At 39.5% G+C, this 19,409-nt stretch overlaps 1 protein-coding gene across 3 annotated transcripts; it reads left to right on the forward strand.

The window, feature by feature from the left end:
* Positions 1–259: 259 nt before the first annotated feature.
* Positions 260–18,467, forward strand: grhl2b (grainyhead-like transcription factor 2b). 3 transcript variants are annotated; one of them, XM_046058690.1, is made up of 16 exons: positions 260–484; positions 2,291–2,480; positions 3,089–3,156; positions 4,008–4,389; positions 5,266–5,324; positions 5,547–5,703; positions 6,577–6,688; positions 11,460–11,554; positions 14,049–14,207; positions 15,145–15,202; positions 15,418–15,557; positions 15,733–15,770; positions 15,952–16,043; positions 17,272–17,357; positions 17,455–17,519; positions 17,606–18,467. In XM_046058690.1, exons 1-16 carry the CDS (start codon positions 465–467, stop codon positions 17,718–17,720), a joined length of 1,836 nt encoding a protein of 611 aa, XP_045914646.1. In that variant the 5' UTR covers positions 260–464; the 3' UTR covers positions 17,721–18,467. The 3 variants fall into 3 exon arrangements, with proteins under 3 accessions (XP_045914646.1, XP_045914645.1, XP_045914643.1); XM_046058689.1 differs by lacking the exon at positions 260–484 and adding an exon at positions 626–694; XM_046058687.1 differs by lacking the exon at positions 260–484 and having other exon boundaries at positions 2,067–2,480.
* Positions 18,468–19,409: the final 942 nt, after the last annotated feature.

Below are 19,409 nucleotides of genomic sequence, written 5' to 3' on the forward strand. Positions count from 1 at the left end.
TGTCATTATGGTGCCTTCAATGCTGTCTTTTCAGGTGAGGAGGGCCTCTACCTGCCTCTCTGACGCACTAGCCAATCAGAGCCCAGCTCCGCTCTGCAGCGGCCAATCGGCGGCAGACTCGCCCTCACCCTCTCAACTCTTTTACAGTGAAAGAATTTCACTCAAAGTTGACCCTCTGCCATTAAAGCAACGGCAAATATTATAATTCATGGCAGCAGGATATGTTGATATGTGTCATAATTGACCACAAGACAAGCAGAGTGATTGGCTGCCGCGGACAAAAGCGGCTTCACCTGCCAGGTGGAGCGGAGGAGAGACAGTCGGAGAGAGAAGCAGGGAGAAAAGAAGCGGGGCGAGAAAAGTCGACTTACCTGTAGCCCAACTTCTGGCAACTCGCTCACTCTATTACCTGCTCCGACTTGAAAGTCCAGTTTCACAAGGAAGAATCGTAGAGGAAGCAAAATATGTCACAGGAGACAGACAAGTAAGTGATCGAGGCAGCGGAGAGGATCTGTGATGCTTTCAACTTACAGAGAAAACACTTTTTAAAAGTGATTTTCTCTTTTTATTTTATCGATTAAAAAATATATTTTTTTTTAATACGGCTCTGGGCAGTAAATGGATTTGGTTATGTTACTTTTGAAAGTTTAGCACAAAAAATGAACTTTTTTTTTCCTGGAGGAAAAGTTGACAAGTAAACTTTGCACCGTGGATTTCGTTAGAGCTGAATTCGCCATTTTTGACTGATGGAAAAGCCTTCAACGTGCAAGGCCTGGATTTTATAAACACTTTCATGTCTTTGAATGAAAATAGAGATTTTAGCGCTACTTGTTGAGTTTAGGCCCTTCAGCGAACGATGGACTGTGAATGAGGACAGTTTGTGTTGCCTGTCGTCCAACTGAGTTGTTTTGTAACACTCCTTTATTTATATTAAAGAAGTTATAGCCATTGAACTGTACTGGAAGCTACTTCTAGGACAATAAAAAAAAGCATTTTTACTGACTTTTAAAAAGGGGGATTGTGCTTTTGAAAAATATTTCTACTCTGCTTAATTTTTAATATTTTCTTAAAGATCAGAAACAGAAATCTCAAAATGTTACAAAGCATCTGTTACAATTTGACCTAATCCCATTCACGATTTGGCATACATTTTTTCAAAAGTCTTAATACAGTTATAAATGAGAATAACTGTAAAAATCTAAATTACTGTATAATATTACTGATGAGAGTTACTTAGATTAGGCTATTATTGAAATAATAATCTATTTGTGATTGAGAGCTATTATTATTATTATTATTATTATTGTGTGTTTAAAACTACTAAATGTCTCTAAGCTCTAAATGTGGTTGCTTGTTCAATCATAAATATCTCCTATAATGTAGAAGTCTATACCTGCATGTCAGCTCTCTACTTGCAAGTGTGGTTGCCATGGAGAAGCTGAATTTCTAATTAACCGAAGAAAAACAGTTTGATTCGCACCTATAGTGACAGGGATGACCCTATACAAAGCAGATAAATAAATGTAAGATGTGAAAAGCAATAAAACAAAACTTCTATAAGGCAGAAATAGATAAACAGATTGATCCTGTGTGCTATTTCTTACTCCCCCTTCTCTGCCAGTAGGCCTACGTGTTTTTTTATAAAGTTTGCATCAGTATGACAGATTGAAGGTGGGACAAATGGATTTGTTTTATTTGGCAGGTACACCTGGCTGGAGTCAATGCCAATTATAGAAACCACAATAGTAATTCAAATTAGTTATTTCATGTTGTAAATCTATTGTTTGAGTATCCAAACATGCAGTCAATTTCACAACCAAGAATATTCATGAATAAAATTTCCTGTTGAAATTGATTAAAACAACATTGATTCAAGCATTTTGTCATAGCCACAAACAAATGGACAAAAACCAAACTTGCATGTGGCTACAACAATATAGCTGACTATACATTCAAGACTTTTCAGGAAGGAAAAGCACTCTGTGTTTAACTGGTCTGTGATCTCGACTTAAGTGGTACTAAAGACTATATAGACATAAAGACACTAGACAGTTAAATTCTATAATAATTTTATCACTTATTTGTTGTAGAAAATGATGACAAATGACCAGATCTGAAAGTTTTGACTGGAAAATTCTTACTTTTTTAATCAGCAAGCAAAAAAAACAAAACAATTTTAAATAGTAGAAAGCAATTACATTTGAGCACTTGTGATCCAGCATATTATCTAATCTATGTCCACTTATACACCCTTGAATTCAAACGTTTGCTGTGTTTGTGTGCCTGTCAGTAAGCGTCTGGTGGTGGTGGTCCCCAACGAGAACTCCTTCCCTGCAGTGCGGCGGGCCTACACCAGCGAGGACGAGGCATGGAGGTCGTATCTGGAGAACCCGCTCACTGCCGCCACCAAGGCCATGATGAGCATCAACGGGGACGAGGACAGCGCCAACGCTCTGGGGCTGCTCTACGAGTACTACAAGGTGTGGAAAAATGATCCAATCTCAGAATGAAGAATGAATGTATAACTTAAATGGAGATTCCACCAAAGAAGACAATGCTTTTAATAATTCAGTTCACTACATGATTCTAAGATGAAACTCATGTAAATAGAGCAGCCACGATCAGCCGATTAATCCATTAGTAGGTTGACAGAAGATTGATCAGAAACTATTTTCATAATTGAGTAATGGTTTTAGTCATTAATAACCAGAAATCTAAAACCTTTGCTGGTTCTAGCTTCCCAACATGAGAATTTGATGCTTTATTTTGTCTTTTATGATAATAAATTGAATATCTTTGGGTGTAGGACTGGTAGTCAGACAAAATAACACATTTGAAGGCATCACCTTGAGCTAAGGGAAATTCTTTATTAGTATTTTCACTTATTATTAAGTATTATCAGTAATTTTCTGATGAACTGATCAATCAAGAAAATTATCTACAGATTAATTGAATAATCATTAGGTGCCCTCTATTCACATCACACTGACTGTTTTTCATAACTGCAATAAAACTAAAAATACGTTAGGCAGAGGCCTTTAGTTAATTATGTCGACCAACATAACACATCCTGCATTTTTCCATCCAGGTGCCTAAAGAAAAGAGGCTTCTTTCGGTTCCCAAAGTGATTGAAATGACAGAGGAACAGGAGAAGAGGTCAGTGAATTTGGGTCTCTCAGTGCACATGTTCAGACAGAAAGATGTGGAAAAAAATGCGAAACATATAGTTGCAGACCTTTCCCAATGTGTGTAACTAAATCCTGGAACTAAAACACTTTTTTCCTTAACATAATAAAGAACTATGTACTGAGGATAATAGTGAAATGAGACAAGCACTTCTAATATTAATGTGTGTAAATATCACGGACGAGTGAGTCGTTTCACTTGAAGCACTGATACTGAATGAAAAAGTTCTGGCTGGACTGAGGCCAGTAAACGTCTCCTGATCCCTGCAAAAAAAAGAGAAAATACAAAAGAAATAATGATATTATGTGTCTCTGCTTTTGGAAACTTTTATCTACAAGTAAAAGCAACTTATTGAAATTAGGGAAACATTGCCCCATTTTCAGGTTGAAATTGGAGATGTATTTTTCTGAATGGAAGTGTAAGGATGCATCATAAGATAATTAAAGGTGGAGTTTTGTTGTAAATAAACAATAGTTTACATTCAGTGTTAGTCACCAAAAGTTATTATGTGTATGCTTGCATTTCCTTCCTAATAGAACACTTACAAAGACCTACATTGTTTACATCCTTGTTTACTTGCTGTCAGTCTTCTTCTTCCCTGTCTTTGTCTGTGCATTTCTACCTTTCTTGGCGTGTTATCACCACCTCAGATCAGTATAGCATGAAACCATTGGTAGTTGTATATCATAGTTTGTGGGATCAGAAATAATCACTTAACACCACAGCAAAAAATCATGGTGTTAAAAAAAACATTCAATTACATTACGATCAGCATATCTAAAATACATCCCAAATCCTATATCATCCATGTTTTTATTCAGGTCTACTTTGCCGAGCAACCCCAGCAGCCAAAGCGAGGTGGAGACGGTGGACAACCGAGTCCAGGTCCTCAAGTCTGTTCCCGTCAACCTGTCACTGAACAATGAGCACCAGGAGACCAAACAGGAGCAGTTCAGCAGCTTGACGACGGCGGTGGCGTCAGGGGATGGAGTCTCGACAGCTGTGGCTGTGGTGAAGGCCGAGATGTACACGCCCATCTTTATGACGGGAGGAGGGCATCACTACAGGGTGGAAGGAGAAGAGTCGGGCAGGGTGATCTATGAACAGAGTCCATATGAGGTGACCACTGTCAGCCACAGTTCGTATGGGAAAGAAGACCAGCAGAGTCCACCTGAGAGCCCGTATGAAGAAGAGAGGGATGATGTGAGAGAACAGACACTGTGTTATTACAGTAAAGGAAAAATATAACCTAAAACTGTTGGGGGTTTAGAGGGAGGAGGGAATGAAATAGAATGGCAATTTTGAAACCGACTTAACTTATCACGACTCTTAGACATATTACATCATCTTCTTACATCAGACATAACTTATGATAAGGGATCACAAGTAAACAATGCTTCATTTAAAGGGGACACAATCCTAAAAGGTTGGGTACCACTGCCCTAAAACACATGTTTTATGTTCACAAGTAGATATTCTTAGTGTCAGTCAATTTTGGTGTTAATTCCTCATAATCAAACCTGTCAGGACTCGATCGCATACTTTGCAGAATGCAAACAATGTATGTTTTGCTTTAAACAAAGCTCTCACTTGCTGGTATCATTCTGTTACTATTATTTCCCTCCATCTGCATATACAGTACAACCACACCTGAATGAATGATCAGGTACAGTCTAATGGGTTTTTGAAAGGCACTATGGGAAATATAGACAGTTGTAAGACTATGGGAACACCAAAAAGAGAAAGTACAGCTCTAGAAGAGTGAATGTCATATGCTAATGATCTTTAACAGTACATGCTCGGGTTAGGGTGAAGTTGTTGTTTAATGGTTTGTGAAGACAGATGTTTAAATATGATTCACTGAGAGTCCAAAGGTGCATTACCTGAACAGGAATCTACAAGTAGTTGTTGAATGTGTTCCCTGTTTGCCTGAGATATCCATGTCGTCACTCTGATCTTTATTCATGACAAAACTGTTTTCTCATTTGCACCATTGTTTAACCAGTTCCTCTCAGGCAAAATTAAGTCATTGTGCCCAAATAATTTCCTCTTTCTGTGTGTTTTCTGCATTCTCAACAGAAGTACCACACACCTTCCTCTCTGGCTACAGATGACTTCTTATTTCACCAGGAGGGAGTGTAAGTCACTCAGAATACAATCACTTAGTCTGTTCTTTATTACAGCACAATTATCTGTATTTGTTACAGTGTGAATGTTCAAAAAAAGGGCCATTTTGAAATCAAAACACTGACCTGACGTGATCCAGAAAGGAATGCAGAAGGGTGTGTTGTTGTGCACCCACCCCACCTTATATCTAATCACATATCATTCTCTATGGGTGTGTTTGTGTGTGTGTACAGTGACAGCTTCCAGTACACACTGGACGCCTCTCGCTCGCTGCGCCAGAAGCAAGGCGAGGGACCGATGACCTACCTGAACAAAGGCCAGTTCTACGCTGTGACGCTCAACGAGCTCAGTGCCAGTAAACGGCTCCGTCACCCCATCAGCAAAGTCCGGGTGAGCTGCTCAATCTAGTCTCATGACACTATTTTTTTTACTTTAAAAAATTTGTTTTCTGTTTTATTTTTGACGGCCTTGATTTATTTTTTCCTGCTATTTCATAACTGCACTTATTTTGATTTAGCTGTGGTTAAAGGACCTATATGTAAGAATTTAGATTTAAAACATTCAAAATGAACTAAAATAATCAATGGAATGCGAAGAAATCACAGTTAAGTCATTATGTGAAAGATGTCTGTGTATCTGTTGCAGACATATGTACTGAGTTAGCATGCCAACCAGCTAGCCTCAGCCTGTGCTCACTCATGATACCACTTTGTACCTCAAAATGCAATAGGGAGTCACTGTAGTGTCCAGTCAGCCCTCGGTCCAACAACACTAAAGTGGTTTTCTTGCCAGGTTTGGCTCCTGGCACCCCAGGCTGACCCTGCTGTAACCCTGAGGCTCAGACCTCCAGGGGTGTGCTCTCAATGCCCCACATCTCTCTGGTTGTTCTCCCACTTCACACTTCTCCTGAACCTGACGTGTCTTTGTTGTCCACGGTGTCCTGGTGGGAGTCGCTGTAAATAATCTTGTTACTGTATTCCCTTTTGTCAAACTGGCCTCCGTTCGCCTCCAAGGTTTAAAACTTGAACGACTGTTCATGTTTCTTGCCTTGTTTTGTGATGTTGCTGCATTGCCAGATCTTCGAAATAACTTGGTTGGTGTCAGTGTTATTATCATTAATTATCCTTTATTGAAGTCACAGGAGACAAGAATCTCATGGGATTTAACGCTATCCTGTAAGTTACAATGCTCAACGGTCCATCCCAAGCCCAGATGCTGGTTCAACTGAATCATCTTGTCCTTTTTCCTCTTCCCCTTTCTCAGAGTGTGGTCATGGTGGTCTTCAGTGAAGACAAGAACCGAGACGAGCAGCTGAAGTACTGGAAGTACTGGCACTCTAGGCAGCACACAGCCAAACAGAGAGTGTTAGACATCGGTAAGACTTCACTTACTACTGACTTTGTCTTCTAAAGCTGATGATACATGGGGCAACTTTTTGAGCAATGTTGCTGGGCAATCTTGCTGGTGGCAAGTCCAACTATGTTTTGAACGGATAGCGGCGGGGCACGGCGGAGTGGTGGGGGAAGGGGGTTACGGTTGTAATCTTCACTCATTACCACTGACGGCAACATTGCCCAGCACCATTGCTCTAAAAGTTGTTGTGTATCATCAGCTTAAGATGTTCTCCATGTTTATATGTGAACAATCAAATTTATGAATCAAAACATATGAACTAAAATGCAATGACAGATTTATGTTATTGCAAATGCTGGAATGCACTCAGCTAATAAAGGCATGAACAAACTGAGAGCAAACAAGCCCCCACCCAAGTGCCTGCCTGAAGATGTTCAGCTACCCACCATCAGATACACACACACACAAACACACACATGCACTTGAATCTCATAATGTCTAGGTGTTGCAGCATAAATCCTTTAATCTCCTTGACACTGCCTGTGAGATTGAGCAAAACACTGATGTGAGAAGAAAACTGATCATCCAAAACAACCTGACAAACTTTCTCTTTCTATCAGCATTTCCCATGGATGTATGCTGTCGATCCGAAGCCTCATATTTGTATCTTAAAACGTTTGACCTTTTGTTGTGTTTTTCGGTTGATGGATTTGAATTTGAGCTTTCCTACGCCTTGTTGAATGAGTGTGTGTGAGAACCTTGTAGGCGGTTTGCATTTGACAAGCTTGGGCCTGCTAACCAGGCGGAGAACCAGAGGTATGTGGGAGACTTGGGGTGGATGGGAGACACAGACATACATAGACAGCTTGTTGGGACAGGGAGAGGAATGCTAGCCACACTGTTACCTTGGCTGGCTTTGGTCTGTTGAAAGTTATTCTTTCTTAATTTAGATCTTTAGATCTTAATCCCTGTATTTACATGAACCAAGACAAATCAGCCTACAATTCACACGCATTTTAAAATCCGCTACAACAGTGGTTCCCAGCCTGGGCGTTGTGAGATAAGATTGGACAACAGCTGGCCTGGCTCTGTCCAAAGGCCTACCAGCACCACTAATGTTCACTAATTAACTACTTACCAAAAAGTATACAACCACAAAATGACACTTTATTTTGTTTTGACTACAGATTAAACAAACAAGATATAAAGTAAGTGAGCTTCAGAGGTGCTTGTAGGTGGATTTCTGTTACCTTTGGTCAGAGTAAGGCTAGCTGTTTTCACACATTTCCAGTCTTTATGCTAAGCTAAGATAATCACCTGGCTATAGCATCATATTTATTGTACTTACACAAGGGTGGTGTCAATCTAGCTCTTAGCAAGAAAGCCTATTTTCTCTCATGTCACATCTCAGTATTGACATGACATAACATTTCTCTCTAAAGCTGCCAGTAGATCCTGCTAAGAGAAAGTGTGTTATCTTTTTTATCTTGTTTCAGTATGATTCCCTTTCGCAGCCTGTTTTGCATTTGCCAGTGTAATGAGTCTGTTTGTTTGTGCGTATGAGTCATAGAGAGATACTGTGCATCTACAGCTTGAGCCACGGGGCTGAAATATTCTTCCATCACACTGACACATGCACATGTACACACAGATTGTTATCTTCTCATACAGTAGAAATGCACACATGCTTTCAGCAAGTACAGACATGGTTTCTGAAGACGGATTGCAAACAAGGATGCTAAGAAACTGCTTATCAGGCTAAAAATACTTAAGGTGTATATACCGTGGCTACAGTGCAAAGGTTTTAGGCAGGTGTGGAAAAAATGCCGTCAAGTTAGAATGCTTTCACAAATAGACATGTTATTTGTTACTATATTTATAATTTAACCAAATACAAAGTAAGTGAACAGAAGAAAAATCTAAATCAAATCAATATTTGGTGTGACCAGACCTTGCCGTTGAAACAACATCAATTCTTCTAGGTACGCTTGCACAAAGTCAGGGATTTTGTAGGCATATCATCAGTTGTTTGACATGACAGTTAAACCAAACAGGTGCTAATGATCATAAATTCAATATGTAGGTAGAAACACAATCATTAACTGAAACAGAAACAGCTGTGTATGAGGAATACAACTGGGTAAGGAACAGCCAAACTCAGCTCACAAGGTGAGGTTGCTGAAGACAGTTTACTGCCATGATTGAGCACAGCAACAAGACACGAGGTAGTTATACTGCATCAGCAAAGTGTCTCCCAGGCAGAAATTTCAAGGCAGACAGGGGTTTCCAGATGTGCTGTCCAAGCTGTTTTGAAGAAACACAAAGAAACGTGCAACGTTGAGGGCCATAGACTGCAGCAGATGAAGACACATCATGCTTACTTTCCTTCTCAATTGGAAGATGTCCAGCAGTGCCATCAGCTCAGAACTGGCAGCAAACAGTGGGACCCTGGTACACCCATCTACTGTCCGGAGAAGTCTGGTCAGAAGTGGCCTTCATGAAAGACTTGAGGCCAAGAAGCTAGATATGGAGACAAGGCCAAGCAACTCTACTATAACATGTTACATGGTACTTGGTCAGAATGAGTGGTCTCCTCAATGCTGAGAGGTACAGGCAGATAACTTATTCATGCAATACCATCAGGCATCTGATTGGCCCCAAATTTATTCTGCTGCCCAAACACAATACAATGAAAGTCATTAAGAACCATCTTCAGCGTAAAGAAGAACAAAGAGTGCTGGTAGTGATGGTGGTAGCTCTGATCTCAATATCATGGAGTCTGTCTGGGATTACATGACGAGAGAGAAGCAGCTGAGGCTGCCTAAATCCACACTATGGGTAGTTCTCCAAGATGTTTCGGTCAACATACCTGCCAAGTTCCTTCAAAAACTATGTGCAAGTGCACCCAGAAGAATTGATGCTGTTTAAAGGCAAAGACTGGCCACACCAAATATTGATTTGATCGTGTTTTTCTTCTGTTCACTCACTTTGCATATTGTTAACTGATAAATATAATCTATTAAAATGTCGAATTTTGAAAGCATTCTTACTTTACAACATTTTTCCACACCTGCCTATAACATTTGCACAGTAATCTGTGTGTATATATACACTACTGTGCATTAAGCCACCAACACTCTGCTCCTCAGAGCCAAGTCGGTCTGTCGTACGATGCAGACTGTAACCTGAAGCTGTCCAGAGAGCTGATTTCAATAGCGGTGGACGGTTTGCTGGGGGTGGGGGTGGGGGTTGTCATGCCCCTGGGCGGTCTCACAGAATGGATAATTTGAATGGGGATGTTTAACGGGGGACACTGGCTGAGAGGCAAGTTGCTGCCTGCCTTGCTGCTTTGTGCACCTGCTAAAGAACCAGGAAGTGTCGCTGTAACGGCAGGTTAGGATGATGGAGGAGGTTAGAGGTCACTGAAGGAGAGGGGGATGCGCTGAGATGTGACCAACAAGCTGCCTCTCTAAAGACTTTTAGAGAAAAAGCCCAAATCATGAGGACTTACACACATTTTTGTTCTAGCGAACTAAAGCTAACAGTATTTTTCTTCAGAAGTGCTTGTTTTATAGTCAAATAGGTTCAGAAATCCCATCCCCCCATACCTTTCCAATGTCGGATTAGGGGCGGCTGTGTCTGACTATTTCTGTAACTCTGTGTCTAGCTCACTTTTCTCTATCATCTTTTTCACTTTTCATGTGAACAACTGAGTGCAACACTATGGATACCTTCCAGGAGTGACTGACTGAAAATGTGACCCATTATCCCCATCTATATTATTCTTATTGTCAACATATCCCATGAAGACCAAAACCAAAGATGCACTAGTCCCTTGTAAATCTTTACATAAAACGGGTCACACATATGGAGGCTCGTGGCTCGAGGGTGCGGTTTAATAGTGTTTGAACACCAGAAGAGTTCTATGGCACAGAGGAATAAGTCTGTGGCTACACAGGCAATACTTTCAGTTTAAAAACCAGCAGACTAAGGTTGTGATTTGGACATCACTGACCTAAATCAGCTCTGTAACGTTACACTCCCATTAGCAAACACTGCTGTTACTTAAACTTTGACATACTGAGAACTCCATATGTCCAAAATCGTACTTCTTCAGGAGAAAAACAGTCCTTCTTTCCGCTTCAACATCATCACCTGCACTTCAGTTCACACATGTAGTTAAAGTATTTTCTTGGGGTGATTCTAACTGTGGCAGATCACAGTCACTTGTTGCTTGCCACTGGGTTTCTTTTTATTTAAATAAAACCACAAGGCACATATGAGCCTTTTTGCACAGCATACCGGTATACTGGACGACTGACATTAAAGGCCCTCCAGTTACAGGTCACACAGGTCAACAATAGTCAGCCAATGCTCTCACCTGACTGGTTTTTAATATGGTTCTCAGAGCCAGATAGCCCCCTGTGTTTCCTTACACTGCCTTTGAAGCCTTTGAGAGATTGTTTGACCAAGCAGATAAGGTTTTATCTTTTATCTTAAATTGAAGCGTGCCATTTGATTGCTTATCTCAACAAACAATAGCTACCTACTTGTGTCATTTATTGACTAATTTTGGCTGTGTATGGAGTTTTTTTTGTTTGTTTTTCGGAGAGGGTCCATATGATGCTTGGTTAGGCTTTTTAAACAGCACATATCAGGGGTAGTAGTAAGTAAGTTAAACTTGGTGACTCCAAACACCCATCCAGGACACTTTTTGAGAATGCTTTTATAGTTATATTCGAAAGGTTGTTGGGATTGGCAAAATGAACCCACCCCTCTGTTTGTCCTCACAGCTGATTACAAGGAGAGCTTCAACACAATTGGCAACATTGAAGAAATCGCCTACAACGCCATCTCCTTTACCTGGGACGTGAATGAAGAGGCCAAGGTATAAAACACAAATATTACGTCTGTCACTGTAATTTTCTTAGAAACCGGTCTGCTATATTTATTCCCGCTCGAGGCCGGTTGTAGTTATTAAAAAAAGCAGCGGGACAGGTTTCTTTGTGCTGATTCAAGTGTTGGCAAACAAATGGCTTGACTCGCTTGACAAATTAACCGGTTTTGACTGTGATGCAAACACCACACCTGTCGACATCACCAACACTCAAGCTCACTAACATTTTGTTATAATGCAAAGAAAATCTCCTTCACGTCGATTGGTACAGGTTTACGACTGTGGGCCATAAAGCTGATGGGCAGTGTTGTGTACTTTTGCTCTGTTTGTCTTTGTGAAGCACAGTCCATTGTGGCCACTCCTTAAACCGAATCACTGTTTGAACTCCAGAGGCCCCTAAGGGCCAACACACACCAATCCCCAACCCCACCCTCTGTTGTTTGTTTTGCCCTCATTTCTGCGTGAATGCGAATGACTGTGTGTTGTGTGTGTTATGTGTTCTTTCATTGTAATAGCAGCTCGGGGGACAAAGACGTTGCTGGAGGAAATCCAAGCACACGTATCTGGGCCAATATTGACTCTTTCTCTCCCCACAACTATCCCTCTCTTTCTCATAATCTGTGTGACGATTGAGCTTAAATATATCTGCTGCGGGAACAAGTGTAATGCCCAGGTAGTTTATTTTACATGCTTCTCCTGTTGTAGGTCTAAAAAGGAAGTGGATGGAATTAGTCAAAATGTCAGTTTCAACAAAGGAAAATTAGAAGTTGGCATAGTCTTTCATAAGAAATAAGTCAAGTTTATTTTATAGGAATTGTATGGTTTTTTTTACCTAATAAATAATAATGTCTCAGGAAAAGTAGTACAAGTTCTTGACAAGTGATCTAGACCTGTAAAGTAAATAGGAGTATCTGGCTTTCGGGAAGAAAGAAATACCTGAAGTGTACCAGAGCTCAGAATCTACAGTACAAGTTCTGTACTTCACGTATATTTTGAGGAAGAAGCTCATATTACAGTTTTGCCTTTATGTCGTAGCAGATATCAGAAAATGACGAGAGTAACAAAGGTCTCTGGTCAGACTCAAACAAAAGAAGTGGGATTACACGGCCGCAACTTTTAGATAATAGACACAAGAGTGTACTAAGCTAAGCATATTTTTCTCATTCATCATATTTGATTTTTATACCTAGATCATCTTCACACATGTTCTTGGCATGAGTTAGAGGGCTCAGGTCAACGGAGTTAAATCAGTCATAAATAGTGCTATATGTGATATATGTATTTGCTGGCGAGACACTTTTTGAGATGATCACTCCGCACATGACACAGTGCTAAAGTTCAAGAGTGTCATATTAAAAGAGTCTGTACACTCAGCTTTCAGCCACTAGGCTTCTTCATCATGGTACATGTAAAAAGGGAATCCAAAGCTCATAATGGCATCATATAAACCACGTCTGTGATTTATAATGCAAATATATATTGGGAATTCAGCAGGTATAAAAAGACAACAATACCACAAGAAGAAACATATAAGATAAACATTTACACATCGAATAAGATAACCAACTTAAAATAACTACGCACAGTGACAAGTACCAACCTATAAGTGCTTTAAAATCCAACATAGACACCAGTTCTCTTAGTTCCAAGTCTTTATGAAGGCCGTTCCACTTGAGGGGAGCAGAGCACGCAAAAGCTTTCTTTCCCAGTTCCGTCCGTACACGAGGAAAAGACAAAAAGACCAGATCTTGTGATCTCAAATGAGAGCTACAGTCAGATTTCTGCACAATCAGGGTGGAAATATAAGATGGTGGTTGGTAGCACCCAGAATGGCTTTATAAATGACCTGATGAAAGAAGGCTTTACAGTTTGTGATAAATCTCACTGCACTGTGATATTGTGCAAACACTGCGCGGATGCATCAATGTATAACAGATCACCATAATAATAACAGATTACCATAATCCAATTGTAGCTTTCAAGGTCTAAATACATAAAAAGTACCTGTAGATAGCAATTTCTCAGAAACCCCTAGTGCTGAGAAACCATGCAGTTACATGTAATTTTGATTTCTATCTCTCAGGATTTTGAGTTATCTAAAGCTCCTGCTACCACCCAAACTCAGCAGAGGTGAACAGCCACTTATCTCTCCAGAGACAATCTCTCACTCAGGATAATACATGGCTACTATATCTTTGGTAAACAAGTATCCATCAAGCATTTGAAACACAAACAATGCGTCTCTGAGCGGGAGTACCGTACTTCAACCACAAAGAAATGGAAAAATATCCAAAGATTTTCATTTTGTTTTCAAAGTCATGCTTGTAAATATTTCGAGTTGTTGTGGATGTCTTGTTGGGTTAAATTGTGAATTAAAACACTCCTTTAAAGAAAACAGCCTAAGGAAAAACAAACTTTTTATTTATTTATTGCAACAGTGAAGTATGTAAACCTCTCCCACACTCCCTCCTCCGTGTCCCCGCAGATCTTCATTACAGTCAACTGTCTGAGTACAGACTTCTCGTCTCAGAAGGGCGTGAAGGGGCTTCCTCTGATGATCCAGATCGACACGTACAGCTACAACAACCGCAGCAACAAGCCGCTGCACAGGGCCTACTCGCAGATCAAGGTCTTCTGTGACAAGGTGAGAAATCACTTCTTCTACATCAGGTATAAGTATCTGGTTTTAAACTCTTGTCAGTAAATCAAAGTCCATTTTCTAATGCTAAAAAACATTTTTAGGCTTTACTGTGATGATGGAAATATGGTTCGTCATTATGGAAATATATTTTAAGTGGATTCAAATGTGACATCGAATCAAAGGAGTAATATTTCCCCAAGGAGTAATACTGAAATTGCTTTTTATATGACAAAGAAAAGCAGCAAATCCTCAAAGGTGAAAAGCTGGAACCAGATAATAATTTGCATTTATGTGTAAAAAATGATGTTGATAATAAACCAACCAGGGGTCTCCTGTCATTATGAATCTATGTTTTTATCTGGTTTGAAATATGTCCTCCTACAAGAGGAATGCTGCTTTATTTCAACCTCCTCATCCACTGTGAAATTTACAAACTGCAGTTTGCATGAGTAGATGTTAAAGTTTCTCTTACATGAAGCTTTAACTGGTGTAGCAGTTGTGTCCTTTTAAAAGTAAGCCTCCAATTTGTGTGAGAAATAGATCTCTGGATTTGTCTGATCCATGTGACAATAATGTGAATTTCTAAAGTTTGTGTTTTTTTACCTTTAATGTCTCTTAAGATTTTGTGTGTGATTGAGTGCTGAGCTGTTGAAATATTTACTATAAAGTGTGTTTGATGGTGTTTGAGTATTCAGGTGGAATGAGGGAGTTAAATCATGAGATCAGTCCTCCCTCTAGTGGTCTCACCTGTACAGTGAGCCTCCAGATACACCTGCAGTATGCACCGTATAATAAAATAAAACTTTATTCTCGCATTCGACTTTACTGAGACTTGTCTTTCCTATAGAAATAATGTAGTGATTGCTCACTTTGTCAGGGGAGAAGTGTGTCGAGACAAACAGGTGTGTTCAAATATGTTTTTGTTTGCTGTTTTCCTCAGGGAGCAGAGAGGAAAATAAGAGATGAGGAGAGAAAACTCTTCCGCAAGAAGTCAAAAGGTTTGAGTGTCATGACATAATATTTTGTAAAAGCATCTAAAAAAGCAGAGAATATTTAAGATCCAGGGTTCAGTATGAGTATGTCAGTATGTTGAATACAGCTCTGTGTCCTGCTTGTAATTGTGACTAGAAGTTATTAATTTGTGTTTCAATGTGTTGCCTTTCGGTGGCAAAATCTGTTCTTTTCTAAATGTTCTCTTTCCTCTGGTGCTCAGGGAAAGATGGAGGCGTAGGCGTGTTAACCATTCCCAAGAAGTCCGACACCACCTATTTCAAGACCATGACCGACCTGGAGGTTCAGCCCGTACTTTTTATACCAGACGTTCACTTTGGCAACCTGCAGAGGGCCGGACAGGTGGGTCACCTCAACACACATTCCTCTCTAGAAACAGGAGTTGAGGGCAGGACTAAAGGAATATAGTTACATTGTTGTATTGGTACCTTTACTTAAGTAAAATATCTGCACACTGTTTTTGTTTGTGCCTAAACCTTCAAACTTTACATTAATACATTTAACACTTCATTTCCAGGTGTTTACCTTCAACACAGAGGAGATTGAGAGAGAAGGGTGAGTGTCAACAGGAAATTAGTATTTTCATTTACATGTCATACAAATAGAAAGCATGCAAATGAAAGCAGGTACAGATACCAACCAAACACATACAGAGGGAAGTGCAAGTCACTGCAAATGCAAACAGAAATGCGTGTGTGCGGCACATGACAAACGTTTGTTTCGTGTGTGTTTTCAGGAGCGTGCTGGTGAAGAGGATGTTCAGGCCGTCAGATGAAGATCTGTGTCCGTCCCCTCACAAGCAGATCAAAGAGGAGACGCACAAGAGAGGTACAAGACGACTGCTTCCTCCTCTCTGTGCATTGTTTATTTTAGCTGACTTGAAGAAATGATCAGTGCAGACTAAAGCCTAAGCTTTTTAATGATCTGAGAATGGTGAATTGGTAAGTTCTGCTCAGTTCAGCTCAAACTCCTTTGGTCCAGGTGTAATACATCAGGCCTGAGGATAAATATCAGGCTGTAGGGCAGCTTTTGCATTTCAGTTTTTGTGTCTAAGGACACATATATTGGGTGGTGATGGTGCAGTGGATAAGACACATGCCTTTGGTGTGAGAGACCCGGGTTCAATTCCCCACATCCACCGATGTGTCCCTGTGCAAGACACTTAATCCCTCGTTGCTCTAGAGGCGTGTGACCTCTGACGTGTATAGCAATTGTAAGTCGCTTTGGATAAAAGCGTCAGCTAAATGTAAAAACACTTTCTGCTTACAGCTTCTCAGATGTCAGGATTAGCTTCATGTCTCTGTTTCAAACCTTTGTAAATAAGAGCTGCAACTATTACATTCTTATCAACTAATCTGTTGATTGTTGACAAAACAATCTCACCGCAAGATCTCTTTAATGGCTGTTGTGGAGCTGTTCTTCTGTAGCAATGGTCATGGAGTTGTAGAAGTTCAAATTTAAATCTTTTGGAGTACTTAAAGGTTGTTTAAGGTCATGTTGGCGTAACAATTCAGATTGAAAGTTAATTCTTGGCCATGGAAAAAGATGTTAGTCCATTTAGTCACTGTTCTGGAGCTTTCAATCACACCACACAATTGTTTTGCTTCAAAACAAACAAAAAAGTTATTATGTTTCATATAGTAGTTGATATTTTGTTGCTTTTGTATTCATAGTTTCAGCACTACTGTAAATTGTTATTTATTTTTTGGTGATTTTACAATACAAAATTTGTATAAAGACATTGTTTTATACTCTGGTAACTTGTGATGGCATTTGTTCTTAGTTCTGGTTGTATAAAGGTTTAATAACTAACTGATTAACAGAAAAAGTGATCAAAAAATTACTTGATAATAAAAATAGACATTAATAATTAAACCAATATGACGGACCAAAGCCACATTCCCTAGACAGTTAATGTGACAAACACCCCAAAAAAGCCTGAAAGTTTGAGTTTAATATTTACATATCTTAAGTGTTGCACTATATACACACTCCAAAGTAAAAAACAAATCTGTAGCTAACAATTATAGGTTTATTTTTCCCCCTTTCTCTGCAGTGCTCTTGTATGTCAGAAAGGAGATGGACGAGGTGTTTGACGCTCTGATGTTGAAGTCTCCTACGCTTAGAGGCCTGATGGATGCTGTGAGTGTTGTCTTTCTGATTACCCGTGAGAGTGCAAGGCACAATTTGTTTGCAGCAGAGCACCTGTTTACAAACTGCTTTCATTTATCATGCATAGATATCCGAGAAGTACGGCGTGCCCACAGAGAGGATAGCCAAAGTGTACAAGAAAAGTAAAAAAGGGTGAGTGTGGAAGCAGATTGCAGTTTTACAGCTATCTTGATTCCTTATGTTGTGGTGAAATTAAACTAAAGTGTCTTTGGTGTCAGGATCCTGGTGAACATGGACGATAACATCATTGAGCATTACTCCAATGAAGACACCTTCATACTCAACATGGAGAACTATGCAGATGCCTACAAGATCACGCTGACGGAGATCTGACAGCTCATCAGCCGACCTGAAGGGCTCCAGGTTGAGACGAAACAGATGCTGTGACTGCTGGTTGGCTGAAATCTATGAGGCTGCTATTGATTGGCTGATAAGCTGACTGACTGTATTGGAGACAGTCCATTGGTGGCGTTGCACTGACGCTTTGAGGTCAACAACGATACACCTGATCCCTCTCACACTTACTATTATGAAGCAAGTCGTATTTTCTGTGCAGGAAGAGGACGACGACACACGTAAAAAGAGGACATTATAGAAATTCCTATGAACTGGTTATATTTACTTTCTCGTTGTATAAATCGTCTATGTTGCGAGGTTAAATGATGGAGTACAGATCCATGTCCTCCACTTTGCTGAATATTTTGTATAAAAGAATTTGTACTTTAATTCTTATCCTGTACAGTCTTGTGTTTTTTTGCCAAATAATCTTTATATTCAGTATATGGTCCTAAGTAACTTAGCAGCTTCTTTGCATGCCAGCTTTTGGTTTTGTTAGTTGTGTTATTATTTATTAATGCTTTTAATGACAATGTTTTGCATTTCTTTAGGAATTTATCCAAGAATTTCAAGTACTTTACATTTCAGTGACTTTTTTCATAGTCACCCTCTACTACTCAAGGAGTTTTTAAATGGCTTATCTCTATTTTTCAGCCATGTTGTACTATTTACATGTCAACAAATAGCCTAAGTGTTTTTTTTGTAGGACCTTACATGAGATGGTAAATTCTGTAAACAACTTAGGGTGACAAATGGCACTTGGTTGTTGTGTAGTGCTCATGCCCTTGTATTGAAAAATGAATAAAGATATAAACATTCAACGGTCATTTTTAGTAAAAACAAGACTTAAGAGTCTACAGCCATAGTCTTTTCTTTAACTCTTGAGAAAACACTAAGATCTGAATAGTATATCTTTTTGAGATCACTCCAATCTGAATTGTTGCTCCTGAAACCCCTTAGGAGAAAAGGATGAGATGAAGAGAGATTGAGGTTTTCAGACTTAGGTAAGACAAATGGATACTGAATTGAGATTACAATAGGATAAATGAAAGTAACAGATGAGATCTCATCATTGTATCTTTTTGAGTTCATTAATGTCTTGCTTATTGCTCCTAAAAAGCAGTTGGGAGCTGAGATGTTCGTGAGCTTAATTGTATCATATTACTGTCTATGCTTGGAGAACCGTGCTGGAGGCCCTGAGCTGGATTTTAACCCCGCTCCTGCTGTTCAAAGGGCAACAACACTGGCGCTGTGCCATCCAGCTAAAATGATAAGTACAGGACTGATTGTCTTTAAATAGAGTACAATTTTCCTTTACTTAAAAAAGGAGAAATACCATATCCACAATTAAAGTCCTCAAAATTCTAGTCAAGTAAAAGGTATAAAAGTATTCCATAGTGAATGTACTTAAGTATCAAAAGTAAAAGTCCTTATTCTGTATGACAGATACATGTTGAATCTCAGTTCTTGCGTGCATTCGGTCCTTAATGAATTAATCTCTAAACATCATGTCAAAGTATTGGGTGTTCCAGTTATGTCGGCTGTGACCTTAACCAATTGGAAAACATGACATTTGAAAGTGCATTATTTTCAATGTCAAAATTAATTTTATTTTTCTCAGTAACTTGTAACAGATAATTAACAATAAATACGATAAGGATTTGAAATTAAGGGGAGTAAAACTAC

This window comes from Micropterus dolomieu, linkage group LG09 (genome assembly GCF_021292245.1).
Source record: "Micropterus dolomieu isolate WLL.071019.BEF.003 ecotype Adirondacks linkage group LG09, ASM2129224v1, whole genome shotgun sequence".
Taxonomy (NCBI): domain Eukaryota; kingdom Metazoa; phylum Chordata; class Actinopteri; order Centrarchiformes; family Centrarchidae; genus Micropterus; species Micropterus dolomieu.

Bases quoted from the DNA above. Each gene is read 5' to 3' on its own strand.
- grhl2b (XM_046058687.1), top strand. From the start codon at position 2,235: ATGTCCACTTATACACCCTTGAATTCAAACGTTTGCTGTGTTTGTGTG. The intron at 3,157-4,007 runs GTCAGTGAATTT...GTTTTTATTCAG, and splicing joins ACAGAGGAACAGGAGAAGAG to GTCTACTTTGCCGAGCAACC. The intron at 11,555-14,048 runs GTATAAAACACA...GTGTCCCCGCAG, and splicing joins ACGTGAATGAAGAGGCCAAG to ATCTTCATTACAGTCAACTG.